The sequence below is a fragment of the Natrix helvetica genome, assembly GCF_964273705.1.
Source record: "Natrix helvetica genome assembly, chromosome: Z".
NCBI classification, from domain to species: domain Eukaryota; kingdom Metazoa; phylum Chordata; class Lepidosauria; order Squamata; family Natricidae; genus Natrix; species Natrix helvetica.
In genome coordinates, this window is record NC_138554.1 from 141,589,084 (window position 1) to 141,616,997 (window position 27,914).

Genomic DNA, 27,914 nt, shown 5'->3' on the forward strand with positions numbered 1-27,914 from the left:
TATATTTATTTCTTAGCCGCACCCTCTCCCGAAGGACTCGGGGCGGCGTACAACGAAACATTCGAAATAAATATGTAAACAAAACAAACATATAACAAAGGTACACTAAAACATACATACATACATAAGGAGGAGATCGATTGATAAAAACAATTAAAATACTGTATTTAAAACCCCTAGAAATTAAATATAATTAAAATACCCAGTTAAAAACCCGTCAGGAGCGATATGGTTAAATCAAAGTTGAGCCAGGCCAGCTGCTTGGAAAAGGTGGGTCTTAAGCTTAATACGGAAGGAGCGGAGGTCAGAGGTATTCCTAATATCCGGAGGGAGGTCATTCCACAGGGCTGGGCCCGCCACAGAGAAGGCTCTACTCCTAGGCGCCGCCCCACGACATTGTCTAGCGGACGGCACCTGGAGGAGCCCCTCTCTGTGCGAGCGAATTGGTCGCAGGGATGTATGGGGCAGAATACGATCCCGCAAGTAACTAGGTCCTAAGCCATGGAGCGCTTTAAAGATAGTTATCAAAACCTTGAAACGCACCCGATAGACCACAGGAAGCCAGTGCAGCTCGCGCAGGAGCGGTGTCACGTGGGAGTACCTAGTACTCCCCATAATTACCCACGCGGCTGCGTTCTGGACCAACTGCAGCCTCCGGGTGCATTTCAAGGGAAGCCCCATGTAGAGAGCGTTACAGTAGTCCAAGCGAGACGTCACCAGCGCATGAGTGACTGTGCGCAAGGCATCCCGGTCCAGTAGGGGGCGCAATTGGCGCACCAGGCGAACCTGGTGGAACGCCCCCCTTGCCACGGCTGTCACATGGTCATCCATGGACAGCCGGGCATCTAGGAGGACGCCCAAATTGCGCGCCCGCTCCATGGGGGCAAGATGGATGCCCCCAATGGCCAATGATGGAATTAATTGGCTGAACCGGGGGGCTGGTACCCACAGCCACTCCGTCTTGGAAGGGTTGAGCTTGAGTCGGTTGTCATCCATCCAGATCCTTACGGCTTCCACACACCGGGACATCACTTCGATGGCCTCGTTGGGGTGGTTCGGGGTGGAAAAGTACAGCTGAGTATCATCAGCGTACAGATGGTATCCCACCCCGAAACCACGGATGATCTCACCCAGCGGCTTCATATATGTGTTGAACAGGAGTGGCGAGAGGACCGACCCCTGTGGCACCCCACAAGTAAGGGGGCGTAGGGTCGACCTCTCTTCTCCTGTCAACACATGCTGCGTCCGGTCAGAGAGGTAGGAGCCGAACCACCGCAAAACGGTGCCCCGGACCCCCAACCCCAGAGCAGAAGAGTTTGGGGAATATCCGGAGCGGATGGCCCCCTTCAGTGGACCAGGCGAGCCGTCAACAGTGAGTCTTGTGAGACCATTCTGGGAGGAGTTTGACTCTGTTGCCCCTGAGGATTTGGACAGGTTACGTGGACGGCTGCGACCCACCACATGTTCAATGGACCCGTGTCCCTCCTGGCTGGTACTGGCAACCTGGGAGGTGACACGAGGCTGGCTACTGGGCTTGGTGAACGCCTCGTTGGGCGAGGGATCTTTACCAACTGCCTTGAAAGAGGCGGTGGTGAGGCCCTTACTCAAGAGGCCTTCACTTGACCCGACGGAGCTAGCTAATTACCGTCCGGTCTCCAACCTTCCCTTTCTAGCGAAGGTTGTTGAGAATGTGGTGGCACAGCAATTTCCGGGACACCTTGACGAATCCAAATATCTAGACCCACGCCAGTCCGGCTTCCGACCCGGGCACAGCACGGAGACTGCCTTGGTCGCATTGGTTGATGATCTCTGGAAGGCCAGAGATAGAGGTTGTTCCTCTATCCTGGTCCTATTAGATCTCTCAGTGGCTTTTGATACCATCGACCATGGTATCTTATTGCGCCAGCTGGAGGGGATGTGAGTCGGAGGCACCGTCTTGCGGTGGTTCGGCTCCTACCTCTCCGACCGGATGCAATGTGTGTTGACAGGGGGGCAGAGGTCGACCCTGAGGCCACTCACTTGTGGGGTGCCACAGGGGTCGGTCCTCTCGCCTCTTCTGTTCAACGCATATGTGAAGCCACTGGGGGAGATCATCCGTGGTTTTGGGGTTGAGTATCATCTGTACGCTGATGATACTCAGCTGTACATCTCAACCCCAAACCACCCCAACGAGGCTGTCGAAGTGATGTCCTGGTGTTTGGAAGCCGTCGGGGTCTGGATGGGGGACAACAGACTCAAACTCAACCCCTCCAAGACTGAGTGGCTGTGGCTACCGGCGCCTCGGTTCAGCCAGCTGACTTCATCGCTGGCCATAGGGGGCGAACAATTGCCCCCCGTGGAACGGGCGCGCAATTTGGGCGTCCTCCTAGATGCCCGGCTGTCAATGGACGATCATGTGGCAGCCGTGGCAAGGGGGGGCGTTCCACCAGGTTTGCCTGGTGCGCCAATTGCGCCCCCTACTGGACCGGGATGCCCTACGCACGGTCACTCACGCACTGGTGACGTCTCGCCTGGACTACTGCAATGCTCTCTACATGGGGCTTCCCTTGGGACGCGCCCGAAGACTGCAGCTAGTCCAGAACGCAGCCGTGCGGGCTGTCATGGGGAGTACTAGGTACTCCCATGTAACACCTCTCCTGCGCGAGCTGCACTGGCTGCCTGTGGTTTTTCGGGTGCGTTTCAAGGTTTTGACCACCATCTTTAAAGCGCTCCATGGCATAGGGCCTAGTTACCTGCGGGATCGCATCCTGCCACACACATCCCTGCGGCCAATCCGCTCTCACAGGGAGGGACTTCTCCTGGTGCCGTCCACTAGGCAATGCCAACGGGCGATGCCAAGGAGTAGGGCCTTCTCTGTGATGGGCTCAACCCTCTGGAATGACCTCCCCCCCGACATTAGAACTACCACCGACTTCCGCTCCTTCCGACAAAAATTGAAGACTCACCTGTTCCGATTAGCTGGCCTGGCACATTCATAACTTCTACCTCCTGGCAGATAGATCTTTTACTGGTATTTTAGGGGAACTGTTTTTAAAATTAAATTTATGGGATATTTTTTAGGGGTTTTTTAAAACTATATTTTAGATACTTTACTTAGTTGCACAGTTCTTTTTAACCTCCTCCATATTTATCTATTAACAATTTAACTATTTAATTATTTAATTATTCATGTGATGTATTTTTTGTATGGACTGTACACCGCCCTGAGTCCCTTTTGGGAGAGGGGGCGGTCTATAAGCGCAAATAAAAGTAAAGTAAAGTAAAGTAAACAGAATAATGGAACAACAGAATAGCGGAATAGCAGAATTACAGAATAGCAGACACAGAGTAGCAGAGTAATGGAATGGCAGAATAATAGATGAGCACAACAGCAGAATTACAGAATAGCAGGATCACCAAATTTGTAGGTACCATGGAGGTCTTCTAGTCCAACCCCCTTCTCAGGCAGGAAACCCCATAGAATTTCAGAAAAATGGTTGTCCAATCTCTTCTTCAAAGGGGCTCCATTGGGGATCCTCAGGGGTCTTCCAAGGACCCCAGATTCTCCCCTTATGTTCTGGCAGGACACCATTGGGCTCCCTCACCAAAGCAGCCAATGGCCCCCTCTTCCATTTTTTGGGGGGGCAGGACAGAGATCAGGGGGCCCCTCGTGGTCCCATGCTCCTGGGCCTGGAAATGGGACTTTCTGTCAGGTCTGCAGCCATCTTTTCTTTTGGATCTTTGGCCTGCCTCACTTTCTATTATTCTAATATGCCTTTTCTATTGTGGGAAAATGGGAGGGAGGGGAATTGTACGGAGTGAGATGAGATGTAGCCATAACAACATTCTTTCCAGAAAGCCAAGGTCATCCTTTGTCTCTGCACTGCTGCATCTGACCGGAACTGGGTGGGTGGAAGCTGCCAGCGTGGCAGTGGGAGATGGGACCGTGGGATGGGCTTGTGGGTGTGGGGGGAAAGATCTTGAACTTTCAACTGGGGGGGGGAGAAACCGGGAAGCTTTCAGATTGGGGTTTTCCCAGATGGGCCAACGTGGCTCTCTTCATCAATTGGGACTTTGAGGAATACTTTTGCCTCGGACTCTGATCTACTTTGGGACCCTGACACCGTCGTCTGTATTACCTGCAGGGTTGTCGTTGTAGACGCCGCACAGCCCACGCGTGGCACCTTGCAGGGCGGCCCCGACAGTGACGTACACCGTGCTGCGTCCGTCAAATTTGACCCGGACCCCCAGGCCACTGTCCACAAAAAGGAAGTCCCCCAGCCACCAGACGCTGATCCCTGGAAGGGGGGGCAATCAAAGGGGAGAGATAAGCTGTGGATTCGAAACATGGCAGCTGGTCAGGCTCCAACAGAAGGGCATGCATGAATCCTGCAGTAACGCCCCCCTTTCGCTGTCCAAACCCCATTTGCAAGGCTCCCTCCCACTGACCTCTCCCCCCCCTCGCACAGTCCTCACCCTTTCGCAGGAGTGGCTCCCTCTCAGGCACCACAACGCCATTAAGCGAGATGTTGCGGCCGTGAACCATCACCAAGTCAAGTCCGAAAAGGATGCGGAGATCCTATCAGGCAAGGAGGGCAGTAAGGTTGGGGTCTCCACCCACTCCCCTCCCCTATTCAGCCCACCCACGTTGGGGAGTTGTTCCCCAGGAAACAAGGAGTCCTCAACTTACAGCCACAGTGCAGCCCCAAATTTATGTCACTAAACGAGACCTCCGTTAACTGGGCTTACCCCATTTAAACGATTTAGCTTGCTTCTGTTATTGCGGTTTTATTATTATTTATTCACATTTCTAAACCGCCCCCTCTCCCAAAAAGGGACTCGGGGGCGGTTTAGAAATGTGAATAAATAATAATAAAGTCATCCTGTTTTAAGAGAGTCATCCTGTTGTTAAGCCAATCTCACTTCCCCATTGACTTTGGTCGCAAAGGGGACGGTCGTAAGTATGAACCGATTGAAAAACGGTCCCTTTTTTGTAACTTGCAACCGCCACTAAATAAACAGTTCCACGTAGAGGACTGCTCATACAGGCCTGGAAGTCATAACCCTCTGGAGTGTTTCAGAAACAAACATCAGGAATGCCATTTATCCCGTGAAGATACAATACAATACGATACAATAGCAGAGTTGGAAGGGACCTTGGAGGTCTTCTAGTCCAACCCCCTGCCTAGGCAGGAAACCCTATACCGTTTCAGACAAATGGCTATCCAACATCTTCTTAAAGACTTCCAGTGTTGGGGCATTCACAACTTCTGGAGGCAACTTCTGTTCCACTGATTAATTGTTCTCACTGTCGGGAAATTTCTCCTCAGTTCTAAGTTGCTTCTCTCCTTGATTAGTTTCCACCCATTGCTTCTTGTTCTGCCCTCAGGTGCCTTGGAAAATAGCTTGACTCCCTCTTTTTTGTGGCAGCCCCTGAGATATTGGAACACTGCTATCATGTCTCCCCTAGTCCTTCTTTCTCTTAAGCTAAACATACCCAGTTCCTGCAATCGTTCTTCATATGTTTTAGTCTCCAGTCCCCTAATCCTCTTTGTTGCTCTTCTCTGCACTCTTTCTAGAGTCTCCACATCTTTTCTACATCGTGGCGACCAAAACTGAATGTAGTATTCCAAGTGTGGCCTTACCAAGGCATTATAAAGTGGTATTAACACTTCACGTGATCTTGATTCTATCCCTCTGTTTATGCAGCCTAGAACTGTGTTGGCTTTTTTGGCAGCTGCTGCACACGGCTGGCTCCTATTTAAATGGTTCTCCACTAGGACTCCAAGATCCCTTTCACAGTTATTACTGTTGAGCAAGGTATCACCTATACTGTACCTGTGCATTTCGTTTTTGTTGCCTAAATGTAGAACCTTACTCTTTTCACCATTGAATTTCATTTTATTAGATAGTGCCCAATGTTCAAGTTTGTCAAGATCCTTCTGTATCTTTAGCCTATCTTCTGGAGTGTTGGCTATTCCTGCCAGCTTGGTGTCATCTGCAAATTTGATGAGTTCCCCATTTATTCCCTCATCCAAATCATTGATGAAGATGTTGAAGAGTACTGGGCCCAATACAGAGCCTTGGGATACTCCACTGCATACTTCCCTCCATGTAGATGCAGTTCCATTGAGGACTACACGTTGAGTGCGGTTGGTCAGCCAGTTACGAATCCATCTGGTGGTGATGCTGTCTAACCCACATTCTTCTACTTTATCTAGTAGTAGGTTATGGTCTACCTTATCAAAAGCCTTACTGAAGTCCAAGTAAACTTTATCCTCACTTACCCGTCGGCACAGACCCGGCACGCAGCCGCTGCTGCCCGAGGAGACGTAGACGGACCAGGTGCCGTCGGAAGCCGCAGCCAGGGCGTAGGTGCAGTTCCCCCCGAAGCGGAAATGTTTCCCGTCGAAAGTGCGATAGTGCAAACCGTCCCAGGTGAGGCAGGTGGCGAAGGGGGGATTATGGTACTTCTGTCGAGCCAGAAGCACTGATGGGGCGAGTGGCCGGAGCAGGGAAGGTGGAGCCACAGTGCCTGGGGAAAAGGCAGCCATCAGCAGGGATGCACCTGGTCTGGGCTTCCCGATCCCACAAAATCTGCCTTGTAATTCCAGGCGCTGTTCTGCAGCTGTGGAAGCTCGCCCGTCGCGCCTGACTAAAGGCAAAGGTTTCCCTTGCACATATGTCCTAGTCGTTCCCGACGCTAGCGGGCAGTGCTCGTCTCTGTTTCAAAGCCAAAGAGCCAGGGCTGTCTGAAGACATCTCCAGGGTCATGTGGCTGGCATGACTAAACATCGAAGGTGCACGGAGCACTTTTCCCCTCCCCCCGCAAAGGTGGTTCCTATTTTTCTATTTGCATTTTTATGTGCTTTTGAACTGCTAGGTTGGCAGAAGCTGGGACAAGTAACGGGAGCTCCCTCCGTTGTGCGGCGCTAGGGATTCCAACCGCTGAACTGCCAACCTTTCGGATAGACAAGCTCAGCGCCTTAGCCCCTGAGCCACCGTATCCCTCCACGCCTGACTAGAACTCTTGAAAAGCAAAGGCACCGTTCACAGGGCCATGGAGGTTCCCTAATTCTAGTCCAAACCCAGTTTAGGCTGCTAAGCCTTGCAATTCCAGGCGCCCTTCCGCACTGCAGATGCATGGCCATTGCACCTGACTATAATTCTCTATAATTCTCAAAACAAAATCATCATCATAAAAAAAAAAACCTGCAAACAAAGGTGCATTTCCTGGGGTCTCCGTGCAGCTGTGGGGAAGGTCCAAGAAGGGAAGGGGCACTCCACAGGGAAGTATGATCATCTAGAGGTCATGTAGTCCAACCCCAGATTAGGCTGCAAAGCCCGCGGACCTTGCAATCCCAGGGTCTCATAGAAATTTTCCAGTTGCACCTTTCTAGAACTCCCCAAAAGCAATGGATCACTCATGAAGAGGACAGGCACCTTGGAGGTCATCTAGTCCAACTCCCACTTACGCCGGAAAGAGATAGGAACAAGACCACCCCTCCACTGACCAGCAGAGGTCCCACACGTGAATTTTCTCTCCTAGCATCCAGATCTTGGTGCCATGGAAGTATCTGAGATTCTGTTCCTCCATGGGTCCTTCTCTCCCCGCAATGGAAGGGGTGGCTTGGAGCAACTCACCTTTCAGGGGCTCCCTAGAGCAGGTAAAGCAGAGCCCGGAAGTGGCATTTCGCCAACTGCGCCCCCAGGAGAGGCTACAGCATTCAGACATGGCAAAGAGCGAGAGGTTTTGCAGCCTGGGCCCATCCTGGCACTGCTCAGTGGAGAAACAGAAGCCGGCCGACGCCGTTCCTGCAAAGCAGATCCCGGGAAGAGAGTCACGTTCCCACAACCGGACCCACACGGACTGAGTTAGCACATTTTACAGGGGGTCCTCGACTTACGACCATTTTGAGCCCTAAATTTCCATTGGTGAGACATTGGTTAAAGTGAGCTTGGCAGGTGAGCTGTGCTGGGAACATTTCCCGAGTGACAGGCACATACAGGTAGTCCTTGATTTACAACCACCATGGAGCTTCCGCATTCCTGTCACTAAGCGAGACATTGGTTAAAGGAATTTGGCAAGTGAGCAGGGACTGAGCTGGGCTGCTCATAGAGGAACATTTCCAGACTGATGGGCAGATATGGGTGATCCTTGATTTACGACCACAATTTTGAGCCCCAAATTTCTGTCGTTAAGCGAGACATTGGTTAAGTGAGTCTTGCAGGTGAGCAGGGACCGCCCCTAGAGGAGCATCTCCCAAGTGACAGCCAGATAAAGAGAGTCCTCGACTTACAACCACCACGGAGGCCCCTCATTTCCATCGCTAAGCAAGACCCTTAGGTTTTGCTCCATTTAACAACCTTCTCTTGCCCCGGTCGTTAAGCAAATTGCTGCAGTTGTTAAGGGAGTCCCACGGTTGTTAAAGGACTCCAACTTCCTCGTTGCCTTTGCTTGCCACCAAAGCAGATCACCCGACGTTGCGAACATCGTAAAAACGAGTCGGTCGCTGAGTGTCTGGATTTTAGTGACCGTTTGGGGACATCACGGTCGTTAAGTGTGAATAATGGTTGCCTAGTTTGGGGGGATGCCACAACGGAGGGTAAGGATGAACCCCACATAGCTTTTTTTTTCAGGGCCAAATGGTCACTAAGGGAATGATCGTAAGTCCGAGGACCACCCGTCCTTGCCTCCGAGACCCGCTCCAAAGATAACATCCTGAAGAAGAGGGGGAGGGGCCCTGAAGCCCCGCCCCAGTTCCTCACCCTCGCTGCAATGGGGCCCCGTCCAACCGTCACAGCATGCGCGCACCGTCCGGTTCCAAGCGACGGGCCCAGGGTCCTCGTTCCTGTTGGGGAGGGGGAAAGATGGCGGAGAGACCAAACAGGCAGGCATCTAACTGGGTTTCAAAACGAAGCCAGTGGAACAGAGGAGGCCGCTAGTCCCTTTCTTGCGTGTTTTAACCTCTCGCACTTCGACAGGCCCAGCTTTGAATCCCGGGTCAGTTTAGATGACCTCTGAGGGTACCTTCCATTTTTTAAAAAAAATTTAATTTCAATTTGTGGGAGGGGGGGAATTTCACACATTTCCCGGTTGATCCAATGATAAAATCCAATCAAAGGAAAAAGGAACTGAAAACAAAAGATGGGAAGGGAAGAGAAAATATAAAGTGGGACCACAGAGGTCATCTAGTCCAACTCCCTGCTCAAGCCAACACTTGCAGAATCACAGAGTGGGAAAGAACCTTGGAGGTCATCTAATCCAACCCCCTTCTCTAGCAAGAGACCCTTACAGAATGACAGAGTTGGATGGGACATCAGAGGTCATCTAGTCCAACCCTCTATCTGAGCAGGAGTCCCTTGAAGAAAGACAGTGTTGGAAGGGACTTTGGAGGTCATCTAGCCCAACCCCCTTCTCAAGCAGGCAAGCCCTACAGAATTACAGAATTACAGAGTTGGAAGGGACTTTGAAGGTCATCGAGTCCAACCCCCTCAAGTAGAAGACTTACAGTATGACAGAGTTGGAAGGGATCTTGGAGGTCATCTAGTCCAACCCTCCCGCCTCAGCCTCCGGGGTCTCACTTGTAAATGTAGCACAGGGTCCCCCCTGGCCCGGGGTCTCGGCGAGTCCTGTCCCTGTCGAGGTGCCAACCGGCCCTGGTGTAGTGGTAGACCTCCACGCAAGGTACCACGTCTTCCCGTCGTACGCTCACCACGTCTTCCTCCTGCACTTGGACCAGTCTCTCGCACCAGCGCCTGTCGGATGGAATAAAACAGCCCTGGGATGGGGTGGCGTCTCCGAGATAGGGGTCTGCCTAACCCCACCTCTTCTGGCAAATTCTTTCCCATCCCTTAAACCGAAGCTGTCGGTTCCTGAATTCTGAACCGCCTTGCAAAATTCCCTATTTGCAGCTTGCTTAGAGGTGGAAAGGAGACCACCAGGAGGTCCTGAGCAAAGTTAGAAGTCACGTCAATGTCCGGGAAGAAGGCAAGGAAAATATTCACGAGGGTTGCAGCCAAGAAGGAGCAGAATGTCCCCTCCTAGGAGGCTGGGCTTTGACTTCGCCTCTGCCGGGACTGCACCGCAGGATCGGCGTTCGGATGTTTTTGTAATGATGGATTGACTCGCTCGTTCTTTTCTGCCCGGAGGGATTTGATGGGACGGGAAACCCACTAACCCATCATTCCCTCCGGAGTTTTGGAGGGGAGAACAAGAGGACTCAGGTTGCCTTCTGGGCATCCATCCTTACCCATCGTCCACTGCCATCGTCTGCCAGATGGAAAGCCATGCCAGGATGCCCAGAAATTTCCTGGCACGTGGAAAGACCGCTTGCCACAACTCTGACAGAAGACCCATGGTGGGATTCAGGGCAGGCAGCCGGTCCCTGGGGGAAAAAAAGATTCATAAATGGACTGGCCAAGTCACTAGTCCTCTTTGAGGTCAGCTTGGAGAAGTTGCTCGGGAGAGCAAAGCCATGCCAGTAGAATGCAACTACAGGTAATTGAGCCCCAAAATTCTGTCACTAACTGAAATGTCGGCGAAGTGAGTTTCACCTCGTTCTACAATTGTTCTTGCCCTGGTTGTTAAGTAAATCCCTGCCACCGTGAAGTCAGTCACACACCCCTGAAGTGAATTGAGGGCTTCCCTCACTGGCTTTTGCTCCTCGTGTGTGTGTGTGTGTGTGTGTGTGTGTGTGTGTGTGTGTGTGTGTGTGTGTGTTTGTGTATTGGAAAAAGGAGAAAGTGCGACACCACCACCACCCCAGGACGCTGCTACCGTCATAAAGACGAGTTAGTTGCCAAGTGGCTCTATTCTGATCATGTGACCATAGGGATGTGGTCATTTTATGAGGCGTGGACTTCAACTCCCAGAATTCCCCAGTTGAACTACGTTTCTCAACTGGGGAATTCTGGGAGCTGAAGTTCTTTACAGGTGGGGGACTCCTTTCTTAAAGTACTCAAAACAGGCACCCTGGGCACCTGAGTCCTGTTCTCTCCCCCCCCCCCACGTGTGTGATTCAGGGACAAATCTTGCTTACCCCACTTGCAGGAGGCCAGTCCCCTCCAAAGATTTCCCCAGGCTCATCCAGAATCCAGGGTTGGACTAGAGGACCTCTGCGGTCCCCTCCAGCTCTCTTCTGATCGATTCCTTGATGGATTGATTTGGGAAAGGAGCCCAAAGAGGAGCCCCCACTTCCTCACAAACCCTCCCTTTTATATCCCCTCTGCTTCCCTTCCTACCTGGCGGGGACGACCCTCTGCACGAGCTCAGGAGCCCAGAATCTGAAGAGGAGCAACGAGGAACGACTCTGGGTGAAATTTATAACCCTGTTTGGGATTAGTTTGAGAAGCATCTGGAGGCGTTCTGATTGGAGGGTTCCTGCCCCACGTAAAAAGGGAGAGTTAGTGGGGAGGGGGAATCGTCCCCCCCCCTCCTCCTCAAAACCCCAAATGGATTTAATTGGATTAAAAAGATTTTATGCAAGTTTTTCATCTCCTGCGCAATCCTTTCGCTATCTGGATTTTGGGGGGGCGGTGGGGGGGTGTTCCCAGGGGATTTCATATTCTTCTCTGAAGGGGCGGGTTGCCCCCCCTCTCAAAAGTCCTGCTTTTCCCACTCACTCCCCATCCTCAACCAAGCCCCCCACCCCCAGAACTAAGATTTAATATTAGGAATAAAATAGTTGGAGTTTTTAAAACATTTAGCCTACAGAAGAGAAGAAGAATTGGGGGGGGGGGGAGAAGGGGTGACCTGATGGCCGTTTCCCGATATTTGGGGGGGGGCTGCCCCAAAGAAGAGACCTGGGGGCAGATCCCACTGATTTTCCAGAGCAATGGAAGGCGGGAGAAGAAACAATGGATGGAAACCAATCGAGGAGAGAAGCAACCTGGAATTAAGGAGGAATTTCCTGACAGGGAGGACAATGAACCGGCGGAACTGCTTGCCACCAGATGTTGTGGGTGCTCTAACACTGGAGGTTTTAAAGCAAAGGCTGGACAGATACCTGTCTGGAATTAAATAGAGGGTCTCCTGCTTGAGCAGGGGGTTGGACTAGATGACCTCGGAGGTCGCTTCTCGCCAGAAGGAAGGAAGGAAGGAAGGAAGGAAGGAAGGAAGGAAGGAAGGAAGGAAGGACAGAAAATGAGAAAGGGAAAATGAGAAGGAAGGAAGGGAGGAAGGAAGAAAGGAATGGGGAAAAAGAACAGAAAGTGAGAAAGGGCAAAAGAGTAAGAGAGAAAGGAAGGAAGAAGGGAATGAAGGAAGGACAATAAGCAGAAGCCCCTCAGAGGAAGAGGCTACAAATGTCACAGGTGTGACAAATGGCCCCAAGTCCCTTTTTTTCCAGTCCCGCTGTAACTTTGAACAGTCGCTAAGGGAACAGTTGTGAGCAGAGGATCCAGTGAATTACCCAGACCCGATCCACATATCTAAGGATAAGGTCTGCGAGCCCAAAAGTGAGGCCATTCCATTCGGTCTCCCAGTGGAACGGCCTACACAACCCACTCACTCTTCAAGCTGCTCCCTCTATCAAAGTCTACTATGGTACCCCACTTTTTTCAGCAACCGACCCCTCAAAAAGCAAATTATTTTCCTTTGCAGAATAAATAATTTCTCCTTTCCTCGCAACTGTCTGAATCTCATTTTGATTTATTCTTGGGAGGCTGCCCCACCCCACCTCAGCTCGAGTCAGAGACACCCCCCCCCCAGTTCTTCCTCTGAGAGCTTGTGGACCCAACAAAAATTGGGGGAGTCCCGTTAGGGGGGTGCAAAGCTCTCTCCCGAGGACAAAAGATGAGACCGTAACATAGGATCTCTCCTGGCGGGAACCAAATTCACCACACGGTGACCCCTTTGTCCCTGAAGGAGGGTCTCCTCCCCCCCCTCTTTCCCGGGTCTGCAGACGGACCTGGGCTAAGCCTCCCTTCCTGGACCCGGCTTATCCCTTCGAAGAATTCTGAGTCCCTGCGGAGTGTTTCGAACTCGGCGTACTGTGAAAGGCAGATCAAAAGATTCGTTACACATGGATGGACTGAGAACCGGAGCTGGGAAGGTCCCTTACAAGCAGTTCCCAATCTATTGATGAGAGGGGGAGGGGGGGGGAGAATGAGAGACACAGATAATGATAGATAGATAGATAGATAGATAGATAGATAGATAGATAGATAGATAGATAGATAGATAGATAGATAGATGATAGATAGATAGAAGATAGATAGATAGAAGATAGAAGATAGATAGATGATAGATAGATAGATACAAGATAGATAGATAGATGATAGATAGATAGATAGATAGATAGATGATAGATAGATAGATAGATAGATAGATAGATAGATAGATAGATGATAGATAGATAGATAGATAGATAGATAGATAGATAGATAGATAATGAGAGAAAGGGGGGAGAGAGAGACAATGATAGATAGATGATATATATAAGTAGACGACAGACAGACAGACACACAGACAGACACACAGACACACACAGGGTTCCTTGGTAAGGGGTCTCCTGCTCGAGCAGGGGGTTGGAGACTAGATGACCTCCGAGATCCCTTCCAACCCTGGCGTTCTGATTCTGTATCCTGGAGACTACTCCTCTGACGCATGTTCCCAAGACAGCTTGGACATCAAACGTTGCACCTTCGGCCACTGGCGGTGGGGGGGTGCGGGGGATGACAAAACCCTCTTCTCCCCCCCCCCATCCCAAATTGGCTTTCGGGGGTCACCCTGTTTTCCACAAGGGGGGGGACTTCCTCGGCACAAGCCTGCTTTCAACCTTGGAGAAGAAAGGTGGTCTTTAGAACCTCCCCCTGCCCCCCCCCAAAAAAAGAACTCTGGTTCGCAAAGGAAACAGTTGGGCCGAAGGATTTGGTGTGGGTTTTGTTGTTGTGGTTGTGGTTCCTGCACAAAAGGCCACAGCCAGTGTCGAGGCTGAAAGGGAGATAATTCCATACACTTCTGAAGAATTCCTTGTGTGTCCAATCACACTTGGCAAAGAAAAGAAGGAAGGAAGAAAGGAAGGAAGGAAAGAGGGAGGCGGATGGGCAGGCAGGCAGGAAGATGGAAGGGAAAAGAAAGAGGTAGGCAAGAGAAAGCAAAAAGGGAAAGAAAGAAAGAAAGAGGCAGGCAGGGAGGGAGGGAGGGAGGGAGGAAGGAAAGAAAGGAAAAAATAAAAAGAAGGAAGGAGAGAGAAAAGAAGGAAAGAAAGAAAGAAAAGGGGAGGCAGGCAGGGAGGGAGGAAGATGGAAGGAAAAAGAAAGAGGAAGGTAGAATGCAAAAAGGGAAAGAAAGAAAGAAAGAGGCAGGCAGGCAGCGAGGGAGGGAGGGAGGAAGGAAAGAAAGAAAGGAAAAAATAAAAAGAAGGAAGGAGAGAGGAAGGAGAAAGAAAGAAGATAAGAATGAATGAATGAATGAAAGAAAGGAAGGAAGGAAAATAAAAAGGAAGGAGAGGGGAAGGAGAAAGAAAGGAAGGAAAGAGGGAGGCAGGCAGGAAGATGGAAGGAAAAAGAAAGAGAGGAAGATAGGAGAGAGAAAACCAAAAGGGAGAAAGAGGCAAGCAGGGAGGGAGGGAGGAAGGAAAGAAAGAAAGAATGAAAGAAAGAAAGGAAAAATAAAAAGGAAGGAGAGAGGAGGGAGAAAGAAAGGAAGGAAGGAAGGAAAACAGGAGGCAGACAGGCAGGAAGGAAGGAAGGTGAAAGGAAAAAGAAAGAGAGGAAGGTAGGAGAGAGAAAAAAGGGAAAGAAAGAGGCAAGCATGGAGGGAGGAATGTAGGAAAGAAAGGAAAAATAAAAAGAAGGAAGGAGAGAGGAGGAGAGAGAAAGAAATAAAGAGGAGAGAGGGAAGGAAGGAAGAGGAGGAGGTTGGGAAGAGGGGGGGTCCCGTGCTTGAGATTTGGGGAGGGGTCTTCTTCTCCCCTCCCTTTTTTAAGGGTGTGGGTGGTTGAGGGGGAGGGGAAGCCTCAGGGCAGCCGGGCACCTCCCCCTCCCCTCCCTTTCTCTCTCCTCCTCCCTTTTCCCCCCTCCCCTCCCTCTTCCCTAGCCCCTCCCCTCCCGGCCCTGATGCCTTCTGGGAGCTGTAGTCCCGCGGCCTTCCTTGCGCCCAGCCGAGCCGTTTCGAAGCGGGCCCGAGCCGGGGGGCTTCCAAGCCAGCGGGTGGGGTGCCGAGGGGGGTCTCCCTGGCCCGGAGGAGCCGATCCTGCCTGGAGGCTCTCCCCCCCCCCCCTTTGGATGGTAAGGCTGGGGGGGAAGGGGGGGTCGCGCTTGCGGGAGGGGAGGGGTCGCGAAGGAGGGAGGGGGGCAATGTAGATCCCCCCCTCCCAAATGGAAGGAGCTGCGGACGGAGGGAATGGGGGCAGGGCGAGGGAAGGAATTCCTCGATCCGGTCCAAACCGGTCCGAGGACGGGAGACCACCAGGAGATCCAAGCCCGACTTTCCTTGGCTCCGATCGGGGCTCCGTACGGGTGGGGAGGGGGCCCTGTTAGGGCTGGGAGGGGGGTTTGCTCGTGGGGTGCCAATTAGGGGAAGGGGCCCACCAGCGGCTTGTGGGAGCCCCTCCTCTCCCTCCAGATGGGGGACGCGCCCCCCCCCCAATGGGATGCAGCAGGGCACCCCGATGTTTGGCAGAGGAGATCCCCAGAGGGGAGGGGGCTTCCCTTTTGGGAAAATCACCCCCTCCCTTCCAGGACCCCCAGCCCTAAAGAAACCCACCACCACCACGAAGGAGACCTATGAGACTGGGATTTGAGGGGTGGGGGTCCCACTTTGTCTATGCCCAGAGGCCTGGGGAAGGGGTCGGGGTTGATTTCCGGGCAGACCCCTCCCCATCGGGCGGGAAAAGCAGGCAGAGGGCATTTGGGGAGGGGGAAGTGGGCGGGAAGGGGAGGGAGCAAGCCTGGCAGGAAGAAGTGGGGATTAGGGGAGGGGTCCGCGAGAGGAAGGGAAGAGAGGGGGGCGAAGGGAGGAGCCTGACTATTTGGGGTGGGGGCTCGGCTTGCCAGACCCATCTCCCCCCTCCCCTTACGCCTCACCCTCTCCTGCCCCAAAACAGGAAATGAAAAGGGAGGGGTCTTCGTAAGCAGCCGAAAGATCGGCTCCTCTTAGCTGCTTTTACTGCAAGTCCTCGGATTTACGACCGTTCGTTTAGTGACCGTTCCAAGTTGGAACCGTGCTGTGGGTGGGAGAGCCTTTTTCACTCTTCATGTCCTCAAAATTCAGACGCTTGGCCACTGACTTGTATTGACGACGGTCGCAGAGTCACAGTGGGGTATCTGTGTGTGTGTGTGTGTGTGTGTGTCACACGACCGTCGTAAATATGAGTCGGTGGCCGAGGACCTCTTGCATTCAGGAAGCGAAAATACAAATTGCCAAATTAAAAAAAAGCCAAAAAAACCCCAGATTGCCATGCCAAAATCCAGCTGGGCACTGAGCACGCCAGCCACTCAGGACCCCCCTCCCCGAGCCTCGGCTGTGGACCATTGGTGGGGTAGTAGCAGGCTGAGTTTTGACCTCTCTACCTGGGTTGGCCGAGTGCATCTACCTGGACAGTTGTGCTGGTCATGCCCCTTCCTTCCTTCCTTTCCTGCCTGTCTGACTTCCTTCCTTCTCTCACAGCCTTCCTTCTTTTTCCCTTCCCCATTTTTCTTCCTTTTTTCTTCATTTTCCATCCTTTCTTTTCTACCTATCTCCTTCCTTTCTTCTCTCAGTCTACCTTTTTCCCTTCCTTTTTCCCTTCTTTTCTTCTCTCTTTCTCCTTCCTTTCTACCTTCCTTCCTTCTCTCACAGCATTCCTTCCTTCTTTTTCCTTTTCTTCTTTTTCCCTTTCCATTCGATTCTTTCTTTCCTTCCTTTTTTCCTATCTTCCCCTCCCTCTCCTTCCTTCTTTTTCCTTCTCATTTTTCTCCCTCCCTCCCACCCTTCCTCTCTCCTCTTTTTCCTTCCTTCCTTCCTCTTCCCTTTCTCATTTTTTCCTTTCCTTTCCATTCTTTCTGTTCCATACTTTCTTTTCTCCCTATCCCTCCCTCACTTCCTTTTCCCTTTTTCTTCCTTTCTTTTCTATCCTTACTTTTCCTGCTTCTCCCTCCCTCTCTCCCTTCCTTCCTTCCTTCTTTGGCAGTCTGGCCAAAAGGTTGGGAGCACGGCCGATCACCCTGCCCTAACTGGGGGGCTCCATCTCTGCCCTCTGGCATCTCCCAGAGCGGGTAGGGGGGCAGGGCGAGCAAGAAAGGGTTGTCTTCTTGGGCGGGGGGGTTGGGACGGGGCTAACCTAAAGGGGGGTACACCCTGAACCCTAATTTTGCCTCGGCCTTTTGGTTTCTCCCAGGTGCCAGCGCGGGGTGAGGACCCCTCTCTCCATTGGGCACCCGGGCACTGGCGTGGCTGGACGGAACGGGACGACGCCATGCGCGAGAATTACGGCACCACAATTGCTCTGGGTAAGTCAGCAACTGCCCACTTTTCCTAGAGTCGCCCCCACCCCAAATTTTGGGGGATGGTCCAATCCCCCACCCCGAAGGCCCCCCGAGTCCTTTGTGGCCGTGCTCACCGGGTCTTTCTCCTTTGCAGGCGCCCCGCTCACTAAACCGGAGGCGGCCCCACAGGATGGGGGTCTTTTACCAGCCAAGGGGGCAGCAGAGACGCCTGATACAGGTCGGTCCCGAGACCGAATCCTCAACATAGGCCAGTTTAGACTAGTGATTAAGGAACTTGTTAGAAACTGGGAGATGGGGAGTTCTAGTCCGGCCTTAGGCATGAAAGCCAAAGTGTGTGATTTCAGGCCAGTTCTGAACCTGAGCTACCTAGCAGGGTCATCGTGGGGGAAAGAGGAGGAGGAAGGTGTCTGTTAGCTGCCTTGGATTATTTGGAAAAATAATAAAAGATGGGATACAAATAAATAAATAAACATGAAAAACAATAATAGGCTCCTGGAAGCATCCTTCCTGGAGCCATTCTCTTATTTTATTTTGTTATTTTTATTGAATTTGTATTGACATTATTATTTTAATTATCAAATGATTATTTTCTTTTAATTTAAAATAATTTAACTAGTTTTCTATTATCTTTTATTTTATTTTAATTTATCATTTTTATTTCATTTTATTTATTTTATTTTTTGTTTGATTTTATGATTTTATTTTCATTTCATTTCATTCCATTTGATTTAATTTAAATTATTTTATTTTACCTGATTTGATTTGTTCATTGCTAGTTACTTACCATACATTATTATTTTAATCATTTAGTTATTTTAATTTCACTTAAATTAAAATAATTTATTTTATTCTTTTTTTTTATTTTGTCAGTTTATTTTATATGTTAGTTTTATTTTACTGTTTCACTAACATAATTTAATTTAATTTATTATTTTATTTTATCTGATCAGATTTTATTTTTTATTAATTATTTTACTACCTGATTTAGTTATAGTTATTGACTTAATTATTGATAATTACCTACTATTTTTTATTTTTAGTTCATTTTAAGTTATTTTTATTACTTTATTTTAATTTTATTTATTGTATTTGTATTTTTTGTTTTATTTTATTATTTTACTTTCATTCAGATTTTATTTGATTATTTTATTTTACCTTATTTTATTTTTTAATCATTTAGTTATTGGCATTTAACAAATTAAATTAAAATAATTTATTTATTGTTTTTATTTTATTCAGTTTATTTCAATTTTATTATTTCAGTTTAATGTCATTTTGGTTAATTTCACTTATTTTACCTGATTTGATTTGATCTTGTATTATTTATTTACCATTGTATTATCTATTTATAATAATTATTGGTTAATTATTTATAATTATGGGTAATAATTATCTACTACCTTCATTTGATTTTAATTTAACTTGAATTAAATTCTGTTCATATTTTTCAATTTTATTTTGTTCGTTTTAATTTACTATTCCATTTTTATTTTATTATGTTATTTTAATTTAATGTAGTTTGATTTCTTATTTTATTTTGTTTTTTAATTTGATTTGATTTTTATTTCAGTTTAATTTAACAGATGAGTTGGAAGGGACCATGGAGGTCATCTAGTCCCACCCCCGCCCAAGCACAAGGCCATACACCATTTGTTTTGATTCAATTTAATTTAATTTATTTAATGTTTAATTTCTTGTATCTTGATTTCGCTTCCTGGGACAGGATCCAGTCATCCTGGCTTTGAACAGGCGGTTAAGGCTGACCAGCGGCTGCAGGAGTCAACGGAGAGACCCGGTGGGCCAGAAGTCCCAAAGGAACCAGCCAAGAGTTGTCCAGGTGAGGTGGTGTCACACCTGAGAATCCAGGACCCACACGGCCGAAGGTCACCTTGTTGATTCCTGTGGAAGAGTGCCTCTGAATATACACAGAGTGCATGTATCTCACTTCAGTGGCTATAGAAGAGTCGGTCACTCACAGTCTCTTCCATTTGTGAACCTCTCTCCTGCCCTCGCTAGAGATCCCCCTGCCCCCCCAAATCTCTGGGGCAGAGACGGCCATTTTGAAACCAGCCTCAATGCCACAGCTGCAGGTAATCCCACTTTGCTACATGCTCTGCGAGGTAGGCTAGGCTGAGATACGGACCGGCCTAGCATCCATCCAGTGCTGATTGGGGGGGGGGTCTTCACCCCAGAGTCATCCCATAATCCAGTCGCGCTGATTCCATTTTGCATCTTATTGACTTGAACCCCGTCTTCCGCAGGCGACTGGCTCATCCGGACGGTGAAGGTTGAAGCCGAGGACTACACAGAGTGGCCGGCCGGGCTGAGCACGGAGTCTCTGCTCTCGGGGCTGCCCCTGGCCAGCGCCTGCAAATCGGAGGGGCGCATCACGGTACCCGGATACAAGGACGGAGCCAGACTGGGAGAACTTTCTGGACTGGCTCTGCAACAGTGGCAGATGTTGAGCGAGGATAAACCACTGGGTTGTCCACGCTGTGAGCACCCGGCACCACCACTAGGCGGCAGCCTCGGGGACCCCCGCCCACGTCCCTTCCCCTGCCTGCAGTGCGGCAAGGCCTTTGGGAAGAAGGCGCACCTGACGCGCCACGCCCGCGTCCACACCGGTGAACGTCCTTTCGCCTGCACCCACTGTGGGCGCCGATTCTCGCAAAAGATTCACCTGGGTTCACACGAGCGGGTGCACACCGGGGAACGCCCCTTTCCCTGTGACCGTTGCCCCAAGAGCTTCCGGAAGAAGACCCACCTGGTGCGCCACCAGCTGACCCACACCGGTGAGCGGCCTCACGCCTGCACACTCTGCCCCCGCAGTTTCGTCCACCGCCGACACTTGCAGCGCCACCAGCGGCTGCACGAAGAGGAGGCATCCCGCGTTGGAGACCCTGCAGACTTGGGACAAGCTGCCCCCTCATATGGGAACGGTCTGGAGCTAGGCCTAGTGGGGAACATTCCCCCGTCTGGAGAGAACCTGGCTGCATCCGCTGTCCTGGGACAAAACTCCAGGGTTCAGGTCGATCGTGCACAAGTCAGTTTCCCATATGGGCCTGGGATGGAGCTGGGCAAGTTTCTCCCGTCCTATGTGGGGCACATGGAGCCCGAACAGGGCCCCTTCCTCTTTAAGGCCGAGCCGGAGCTGGGGGGCGTCCCGGGTGCAGAGAGGGAGGACCAGCCCCTGGGGGAAGCCTTCCTGGATCCTGCAAGTTGTAGAGCCCTCTGTGGGGTGCAGACAGTGGAGGGTGCACCGTATCTGGAGCAGGTCGGTAAGACCGAACCCGAGGATGATGCTGGGGCAATTCAACCGCCGGAAGAGAAGCCGTTCCTGTGCTCTGATTGCGGGAAAGCTTTCGCCTGGCGGAAGAACCTGGCATCCCACCAGCGGCTCCACGCTGAGGGTGGGCGCCCCTTCTCCTGCGCCGAGTGCGGACGTGGTTTCAGCGACAAGCGCCATCTGACGGCGCATCTGCGTGGCCACATGGGCCTCCTGCCCTATGCTTGTCCCCACTGCGAACGTAGCTTTGCACACCGGGCCGGGCTAGCCGCGCACCAGTGCGGGGGCCACACGGGACAGCGGCCCTTCGCCTGCAATGAATGCGGCCGCTGCTTTGCCCACAAACGCCACCTGCAGAGACACTGGCGCAACCAACACTCGGCCGAGCGCCCATATGCCTGCGCGCAATGCGGACGCGCTTTCAGCACCCGGGCCAGCCTGTTGGCGCATGTCAAATCGCATGCCGGGCAGCGCCCCTTTGCCTGCCCTCTCTGTGGGCGCGCCTTCAGCCGTAAGTCGCACCTAGCCCGCCATGAGGCTGTGCACACAGGGCTGCGCCCTCATGCCTGCACCCAGTGTCCCCGCCGTTTCAGCTCCAAGACCAACCTGGTGCGTCACCAGGCGGTACACACTGGGCTGCGCCCATACATCTGCACCCACTGCGCCCGCAGCTTCAGCCGCAAGACCCATCTCTTGCGCCACGAGCGCACCCACACCAGCCCCCCACTGCCCAACGCCACTGGTTGGGTGACTGCCTTGCCGCAGAGTTCCTTGCTGCAGCCAGCCGAGCAGCGCCCGCCTCTCCTGTTACCCATGGAGTCTCCCTGGCAGTGAGGGCCCCCTAAATCCTGCCCATCTTATGCCATGGGCATATTGTACCTTCGTTGCCCTTTGTCCTTTCCGAGCAGCCATTCGGCTACGGGGAAAACATTTTGGTGGCCCGGAAAAAAGATTGATCCCGCAAGTGAAAAATGACATTGCGCATCCTTGCAGTTTGCAATGTTGTGGACCGTACAGCGGAGTTCCCCAACTTTTCCAACTTTGTGGACAGGTGCTGTGTGGGAGTCAAGGATGGTTCCACGCGAGTGGCGGCACGAGTGGACGGCAAGCTCCTTTTCCCCCACGTTGCAAACATGGAGCTCCACCGCTCGCGCTGATAGTGCGAACGGATCGCAGGTTGGTAGTGTCCCACGGCCGTGGTATTGGGGACCCCTGCCTTAGCTCATTGAGTGACCTGAATTACACCTAATTTATTCCGACGGCCAGTCTCTGACGACCCCGTTCCCCCCCTTGCCTTTTGAGGTTTCTACAGTTGTGAACAACACAACCTCGTAATCGTGGTTACAGAAGACACACCGTGCTTTGTGGAGGACTGTGATCCAGACAAGGCTGACCCTGAGGTGGTGTGTGTGTGTGTGTGTGTGTGTCGTCTGAACCCCTCTCTTTTTTTTTGCAAAACACCCATTATCGGGGTGACTTCGAGTTTTAAATAATAACGGAAACACTGTTTTGGGGGGTGGGTGGAAAAATAAGAGTAGACAAATCATTTTAGTAGCATCATAAGGCAAATATAAAATTACGTTTTGTAATCTTTTTCTTTGATGTAAACAATAAAAAAAATGAATTCTGCCTCTGGTTGTTGTTTGTTGTCCTTTTCTTCTCCTCCTCCCGTCCCCCCTCCCTCTCCTCCTCCTCCTCCTCCTCTAAACCGAGGCCAGGGAGATGCGTTGTGCCTCTGGGGTCGTGTTTTTCTAAGTCAAAATATACTGAAATATAAAGGAAGAACACAAATACATTTCATACCATTTTGGAGTATGTTCAACTTTTTAGAGCACTTTGAAAACAACAACTGGAAAAGCTTCAAATATTATCTTCTAGATGCCACAATGGTGAAATTCTATTATCTCTTGTCTGTTTTATAGACTATTCGAGGATATTAAAATATTGTGTAATTCTAGTCTGCACCATGAATGCTCTGAATATTAAAAGAAAATGTCTAGTTGAACTGCGGGGGTCCTTGAGGGTCTCCAGACGTCTCATGACCCAACTAGGGAACCTCAGCAGGGCTAGAAGGTGACAGTGTTGTGTAGTTGGGTCATGGAACATCTACAAGAAAACCAAAAAGCTCAGAGAACACCAGAGACCCCCCCCAGTCCTTCCTCCCCCTCCTTACAAACCCCTCTTCTTTCGAGCACTGATGATGTTACCAGATTTGGTAATAAAACGTCTGCAAGAAAATAGCCAAGCTCAGCACCAAAGACTCCACAGTCATCCTCCTCCTCCTCTTCCGTTCTAGTACTGATGATGTTCCCTAGTTGGGTCGTGAAACATCTGCAAAAAAAAACCCCACCCAGCTCAGAGATCAAGGACCCCACAGTTCTCTTCCCCGTCCTCTCAAACCCCATTGCCTTCTGACACTGATGGCGTAATCTACCTGGGTCCTGAAAGGGTGTGCAAGAAGGCCACCCAAGCACCCCACGTGTCCATCATTGCTGGGCTGTGGATTTGAACCCAGGTGCAGCTTCCAAATCCTGGTTTCCTTATTGTTTTGGAATTAAGCTCAGGGAACCTGGGTTTAACGTAGGAATGCAGGCTTTGTGTTGGTCAGCCATAAGAGTGGGTCACAACCTGGTTTCCTCGACAAATCAGGTTTAATCCAATCGTGGCTTGGGTTAGAACGACTAGCCACCTTCGGAAGAGGAACCGCAGCCAGTCCTTGATGTACGACCCCAACGGAAGGTATGCCAGACGCTCCTTCGTGAGTCTCGCCCGTTTTTACAACCTCGGCGGACCGTCGTCACTAAGCGAACCGCTTCCCTTGTTACAACTTAGTAACCCAGTCGTGAAGCAAATCAGGACACACACACACAGGCGGAATTTGGCTTGCCCGATCGGAGGGGGGAATCACGTGAGACCCCCTCCTCCCCCAGGATGCAGCGACCATGGTAAATATGAGTTCAAGTGGCTGAGTTTGGATCCTAAGCATGTGAAAAAAAGTTATCTTGTTTTTTCCCCGGGGCCATTGTTCGTGTGGAACAGTTGCTCCACCAACAGTCGTAAATCGAGGACCGTAAGAAAAGAGGGAGGGGCTAAGTCCGCTTAACCAGGAGAAACCTGGCAGTTGTAGCTCTACAAGGGTGTCTCCCCCCCTTCCACCCCCCCCAAATATCAAGGGTGTCTCCCACCCTTCCACCCCCCCTCAAATATCAACCCTGGGGGTGGGGGAGGGAGGAATAGGGAGATGTAAGTAGCCCCACCCCCCCTAAGTCCCTCCCCAATTCAGCCCTTCCTGGAAAAATCTCCCCATATTCCCCCACCCACCCACCCCCGAAATCTTGAAAACCATCCTGACTTATTCTCAGATGAACAGATGAGTTGGAAGGGACCTTGTAGGTCATCTAGTCCAACCCCCACCACAAATAAAGGACTTATTGGACACCCCCCCTCCCTTGGAAGCCCCCCCCCCCCGGGAAGAGCAAACCCTTGGAATTGTTGTTTAATTCAAGCTGGGGGGGGAGAAGAAATAGCCCCCCTCCTCCTAACGTTTCTCCCCCCACCCCCGTTGAAACCCTAAAAAGAGACCCTCACCCTTTACAGCCGGGTCTTTCCCCACCCCCCACCGCAATCGCGTGGGACTACGCTTCCCATCCTCCCCCGCCGGTGGATAGAGTTTGCAGACCCAACGAGGGTGGGGGCTCAACTTCCCTCTCCCCAAGCTGCTGGTGGCGCCCGGGTTGCAGAAAGGCTGCCCGCTCCCCATTTTTTTCCTCCTTCATGGGGGAGGGGGAGAGGGGGGAATCTCGGCTTGCTGGGAATGCAGCAGAGCTGCGACTTTTAAACCGGGTTTAACCCGGGCGCCGTTCCAGCCCCCTCCACTCCCTCCCCTTCCTTCCGCGAGACGTTGCCTTGACAACGCGGGCGGTTTCTGGCCAGGGAGGGGCCCGGAACAGCCGGAGGGAGGAGGAGGAGGAGGAGGAAGAGGAGGAGGAGCGAGAGGGTAAGGGGCTGCCTGGTAGAAAAAGAATGGGGGGAGCCCGAGCCCCCCCCCCTCCAAGACCCCAGGAGGGCAGGGAGGGGGGAAGGATGCTCGGATGCCACAGGGTTGCCATGGAGACGCCGGGTGAAAGATGCAGATGAAGGATATTGCCCCCCTCCCCTTTTTCTCCCCGTTTGCATCTGCGTCCCTTCGTTTGGGGGGGGGGGTGTTGCCCGTGGGAGGGGGGGGGGAGATGGGAACTCAGCTCCCCCCTAAATGGCAGCGGGAGGTGGGTGGGTTCCCTGCAACAGCCCCATCCTTGGAGTCCCTTCTTAGCAACCCTGTTTGTTTTGGGGATGGTTGCCGCGGCACCTGGCGTCCCATCAGTGGAGGGGTTTGGGGGGAGGAGGGCTTTTTGGTTTTTGGGGCGAGGGTTGGGTTTTTTTGGGGGGGGCTCTCTTAATCCAGGTGCAAATGGCAAGGCGCAGTCCCAGTCTTTTCTCTACTCCCCCCTCCCCTCCGCAACAGCCCTGCGAGGAGGGGAAGGCTGGGAGAAAGTGATCAACCCCCGGCCCCTTTACCACCATCACCCCCATGCCTTCCCCGATAAACTCAAGCAATACAAACAAACACACACACACACACATACACCCCTCTGGATTATCCGCAGCAACAGCTCATAACCCCCCCCCCCCAAGCGTATTGCTTGAGGACTAGCTCCTTGGGCATGGGCCATGTCCTGAAAGGATGCCAAAGAGATTTGGGGTACAAGATTGGAGCAATAATGGTTTTATGGGGCACATACAGCCTTGTCTTTTTCAAGCAGAGCAGGAAGATGAGGACTCTTAGTTAAGTTTTATTTTCTTGTGTTTATTTGATGTTCTTATTCATTTGATTTTATTCTTTTTTATGGCTTTTTTATTCTTTTGTATTACTTATTTGATTCCATTTACTTTTATCATTTGATTTGATTTTGTATTTGATTTTATTGTTTTATTTGATTTTGATTGATTTTATTTGATTCCTTTTATTTTTTGTCATTTGATTTATATTTGAGTTTATTGTTTTATTTTAATTGATTTGATTCCTTTTAGTTTTGTAATTATTGAATTTATTTTATATTTGAGTTTATTGTTTTATTTTGATTGATTTGATTTTTATCTTTTTATTTTTGTCATTATTTGATTTATATTTGATTTTTTTGTTTTATTTTATTTTGATTAGCTTGATTTGATTCCTTTTATTTTTATCTATATATATAAAAGCAAAAACCACTCATTCCACATCACGAAATCTCCAGAACAGTAAAGCCTACGAACTTGAAATTTGGTACCTATGTTCCTCTTGGCTTCTAGGTGCTCACTAAAAAAAGATTTTTCAAAATGACCATCAGATCATCAATATTCCTTATACAATATTATATTAATACGCGTTGATGCTAAGGAGTTAGACATTCTACTCCCCATCCCCACCTAAAAGGAACTCTGTTCCAACTGCCAGTTGCCTTATTTTAACACTCTAAGGAGTTACACAGTCAACATTAATTTTCAAGCTTTAAGTATCAATATATCAAGCCCATTCACATAATTTCATAGGGAAGCACTGGTATCCAGCTAGTTGCTATTATTTGATTGATATTTGATGTTATTGTTTGATTGTATTTATTTTATTGTATTCATTTTTCATTTCACTTTATGATTATACTTTTTTATATTATTATTTCATTTCTTATCCTTTATTTTATTTTTTATTCTGCTATTTGGTTTATTTTTTTTATCTTTTATCATTTTATTTATTTTTCATTTTATGATTTTACTTTTTGTTTTGATTATTTATCTATCTATTTATTATTTTTGTATTATTGTTTTATCTTCTGTATTATATTATATTATTTATTTTACATTTTATTGTTTTGTTTTATTTTAATTATCAAATTTATATGCCGCCTGTATCAGTATCGATCCGGCTGCTTCCAAGATCCTCTCCTCTTTCTGGGACCTCAATTGCAGGGTCCCTCCCTCACATGAGGCCAATGAGAGGTGCAGGACGTCTTCCCCTGAGGATCAGGGACCTGCAGGAGACCCCCTCCCCTCCCCAGGACGGAACGGCAGCCTGAACCATGAAAGCCCACTGGGGGACATTGAGCCAATCACCAGGAGGCTGGGAGTTCTAGTCCCGCCTTAGGCATGAAAACCAGCTGGGTGACTTTGGGCCAATCACCAGGAGACTGGGAGTTCTAGTCCCCCCTTAGGCGTGCCATGTCCATAGCTTATGGGATCCCTGAGCAAAGTCAATGGGGAAGCCTGATTTGTTCAACGGCTGTGTGACAAACTTGAAAAACTGCAGAGATTCACTTAATGAAAGGTCATAAAACAGGGCAAAAGTCGCTGGAGCAATGTTGCGCCAAGGCGTAGGAATTTTGGGCTGAGTTGCCATCATAAGTAGAGGATTAGCTGTCGTTGTCACACACCCCCTCCACCCCCGGATCTCTCTTTGATTTTACTCCTTTCCCTTCCCCGCAGGAGGGACGGCTTAGATCCAACCAGTCCTTCCGCGGTCGCAAAATGAGACGTAAGAGGAGTGCGAGTTAAGCCGAAGACGACTGCTTCCGAGACCTTTTTCAGAAGAACCGAAATGGACTTCCGGAGTGAGAAAAGCGACGATCCAGACCACAACGGCAAGATCACCGTCCAGCTGCTAAAAAGCCAGACGGGAGAATTCGATCTCGAGTCCATCTTGCTGTTGAAGCTGAGAGGCCTCGGGATTGTGGAACTGGGCTGCCTCGGAGAGTGTGCCAGCTTGGAGTGGCTCGACCTGTCGGGCAACGGCTTGACCCACCTAGGTCCCCTGGCCTCCCTCAAAGCGTTGACCGTGCTCAACATCGCCGCCAACCGTATCTCGAACCTGGAACCGCTGAGCGGCTGCGAAAGCCTGCAGAGCCTCAATGCATCCGGCAATCAGCTGCGCAACCTGCAACAGCTGCAGTGCCTGGTCGGTTTGCGGCATCTAGACAATGTGCGCTTCCACAACGGCCCAGCCCGGCTCAGCAACCCTTTCTGCACCGCCGCCGGCTACCCAGCCATCCTTGCAGAAATGTTCCCGCGGGTTAAAGTGATCGACGGCGAACGGGTGTCCGGACGGGGTAGTGAGCTCTACCAGCTGTGCAAGGATCTAGACCGCTCACTGCAGCGTTGCAACAATGCCGGGGGTTTTGGTGAGACAGCCAGCCAGGCTCAGCCC

At 50.5% G+C, this 27,914-nt stretch overlaps 3 protein-coding genes across 3 annotated transcripts in view; 2 read left to right on the forward strand and 1 right to left on the reverse strand.

Moving 5' to 3' along the window:
- The window catches only part of LOC309401625 (SCO-spondin-like), a gene marked incomplete at its 5' end in the record, with an annotated part of 141,400 nt that extends 131,151 nt beyond the window's left edge, over nt 1–10,249 (reverse strand). Inside the window, 7 exon segments of the mRNA XM_081970693.1 lie at nt 4,119–4,277; nt 4,456–4,558; nt 6,267–6,514; nt 7,624–7,794; nt 8,749–8,831; nt 9,565–9,738; nt 10,233–10,249. Of these exon segments, the coding sequence (XP_081826819.1) occupies nt 4,119–4,277; nt 4,456–4,558; nt 6,267–6,514; nt 7,624–7,794; nt 8,749–8,831; nt 9,565–9,738; nt 10,233–10,249 (955 nt within the window).
- A 4,793-nt stretch (nt 10,250–15,042) lies between these two features.
- On the forward strand, nt 15,043–22,333 carry LOC309401626 (uncharacterized protein; the record flags this gene model as incomplete). Its single annotated transcript, XM_081970694.1, has 5 exons — nt 15,043–15,213; nt 17,304–17,415; nt 17,546–17,629; nt 19,136–19,249; nt 19,674–22,333. The coding sequence occupies 5 exons, from the start codon at nt 15,043–15,045 to the stop codon at nt 21,530–21,532; spliced, it is 2,340 nt and encodes a 779-aa protein (XP_081826820.1). The 3' UTR covers nt 21,533–22,333.
- A 4,704-nt stretch (nt 22,334–27,037) lies between these two features.
- Nucleotides 27,038–27,914, forward strand: part of LOC309401627 (leucine-rich repeat-containing protein 61-like) — a gene marked incomplete at its 3' end in the record, with an annotated part of 3,271 nt that continues 2,394 nt past the window's right edge. Inside the window, exon 1 of the mRNA XM_081970695.1 lies at nt 27,038–27,910. Within this exon, the coding sequence (XP_081826821.1) occupies nt 27,309–27,910 (602 nt within the window). The 5' untranslated portion in view covers nt 27,038–27,308. The remainder of the gene's footprint in view (nt 27,911–27,914) is intronic.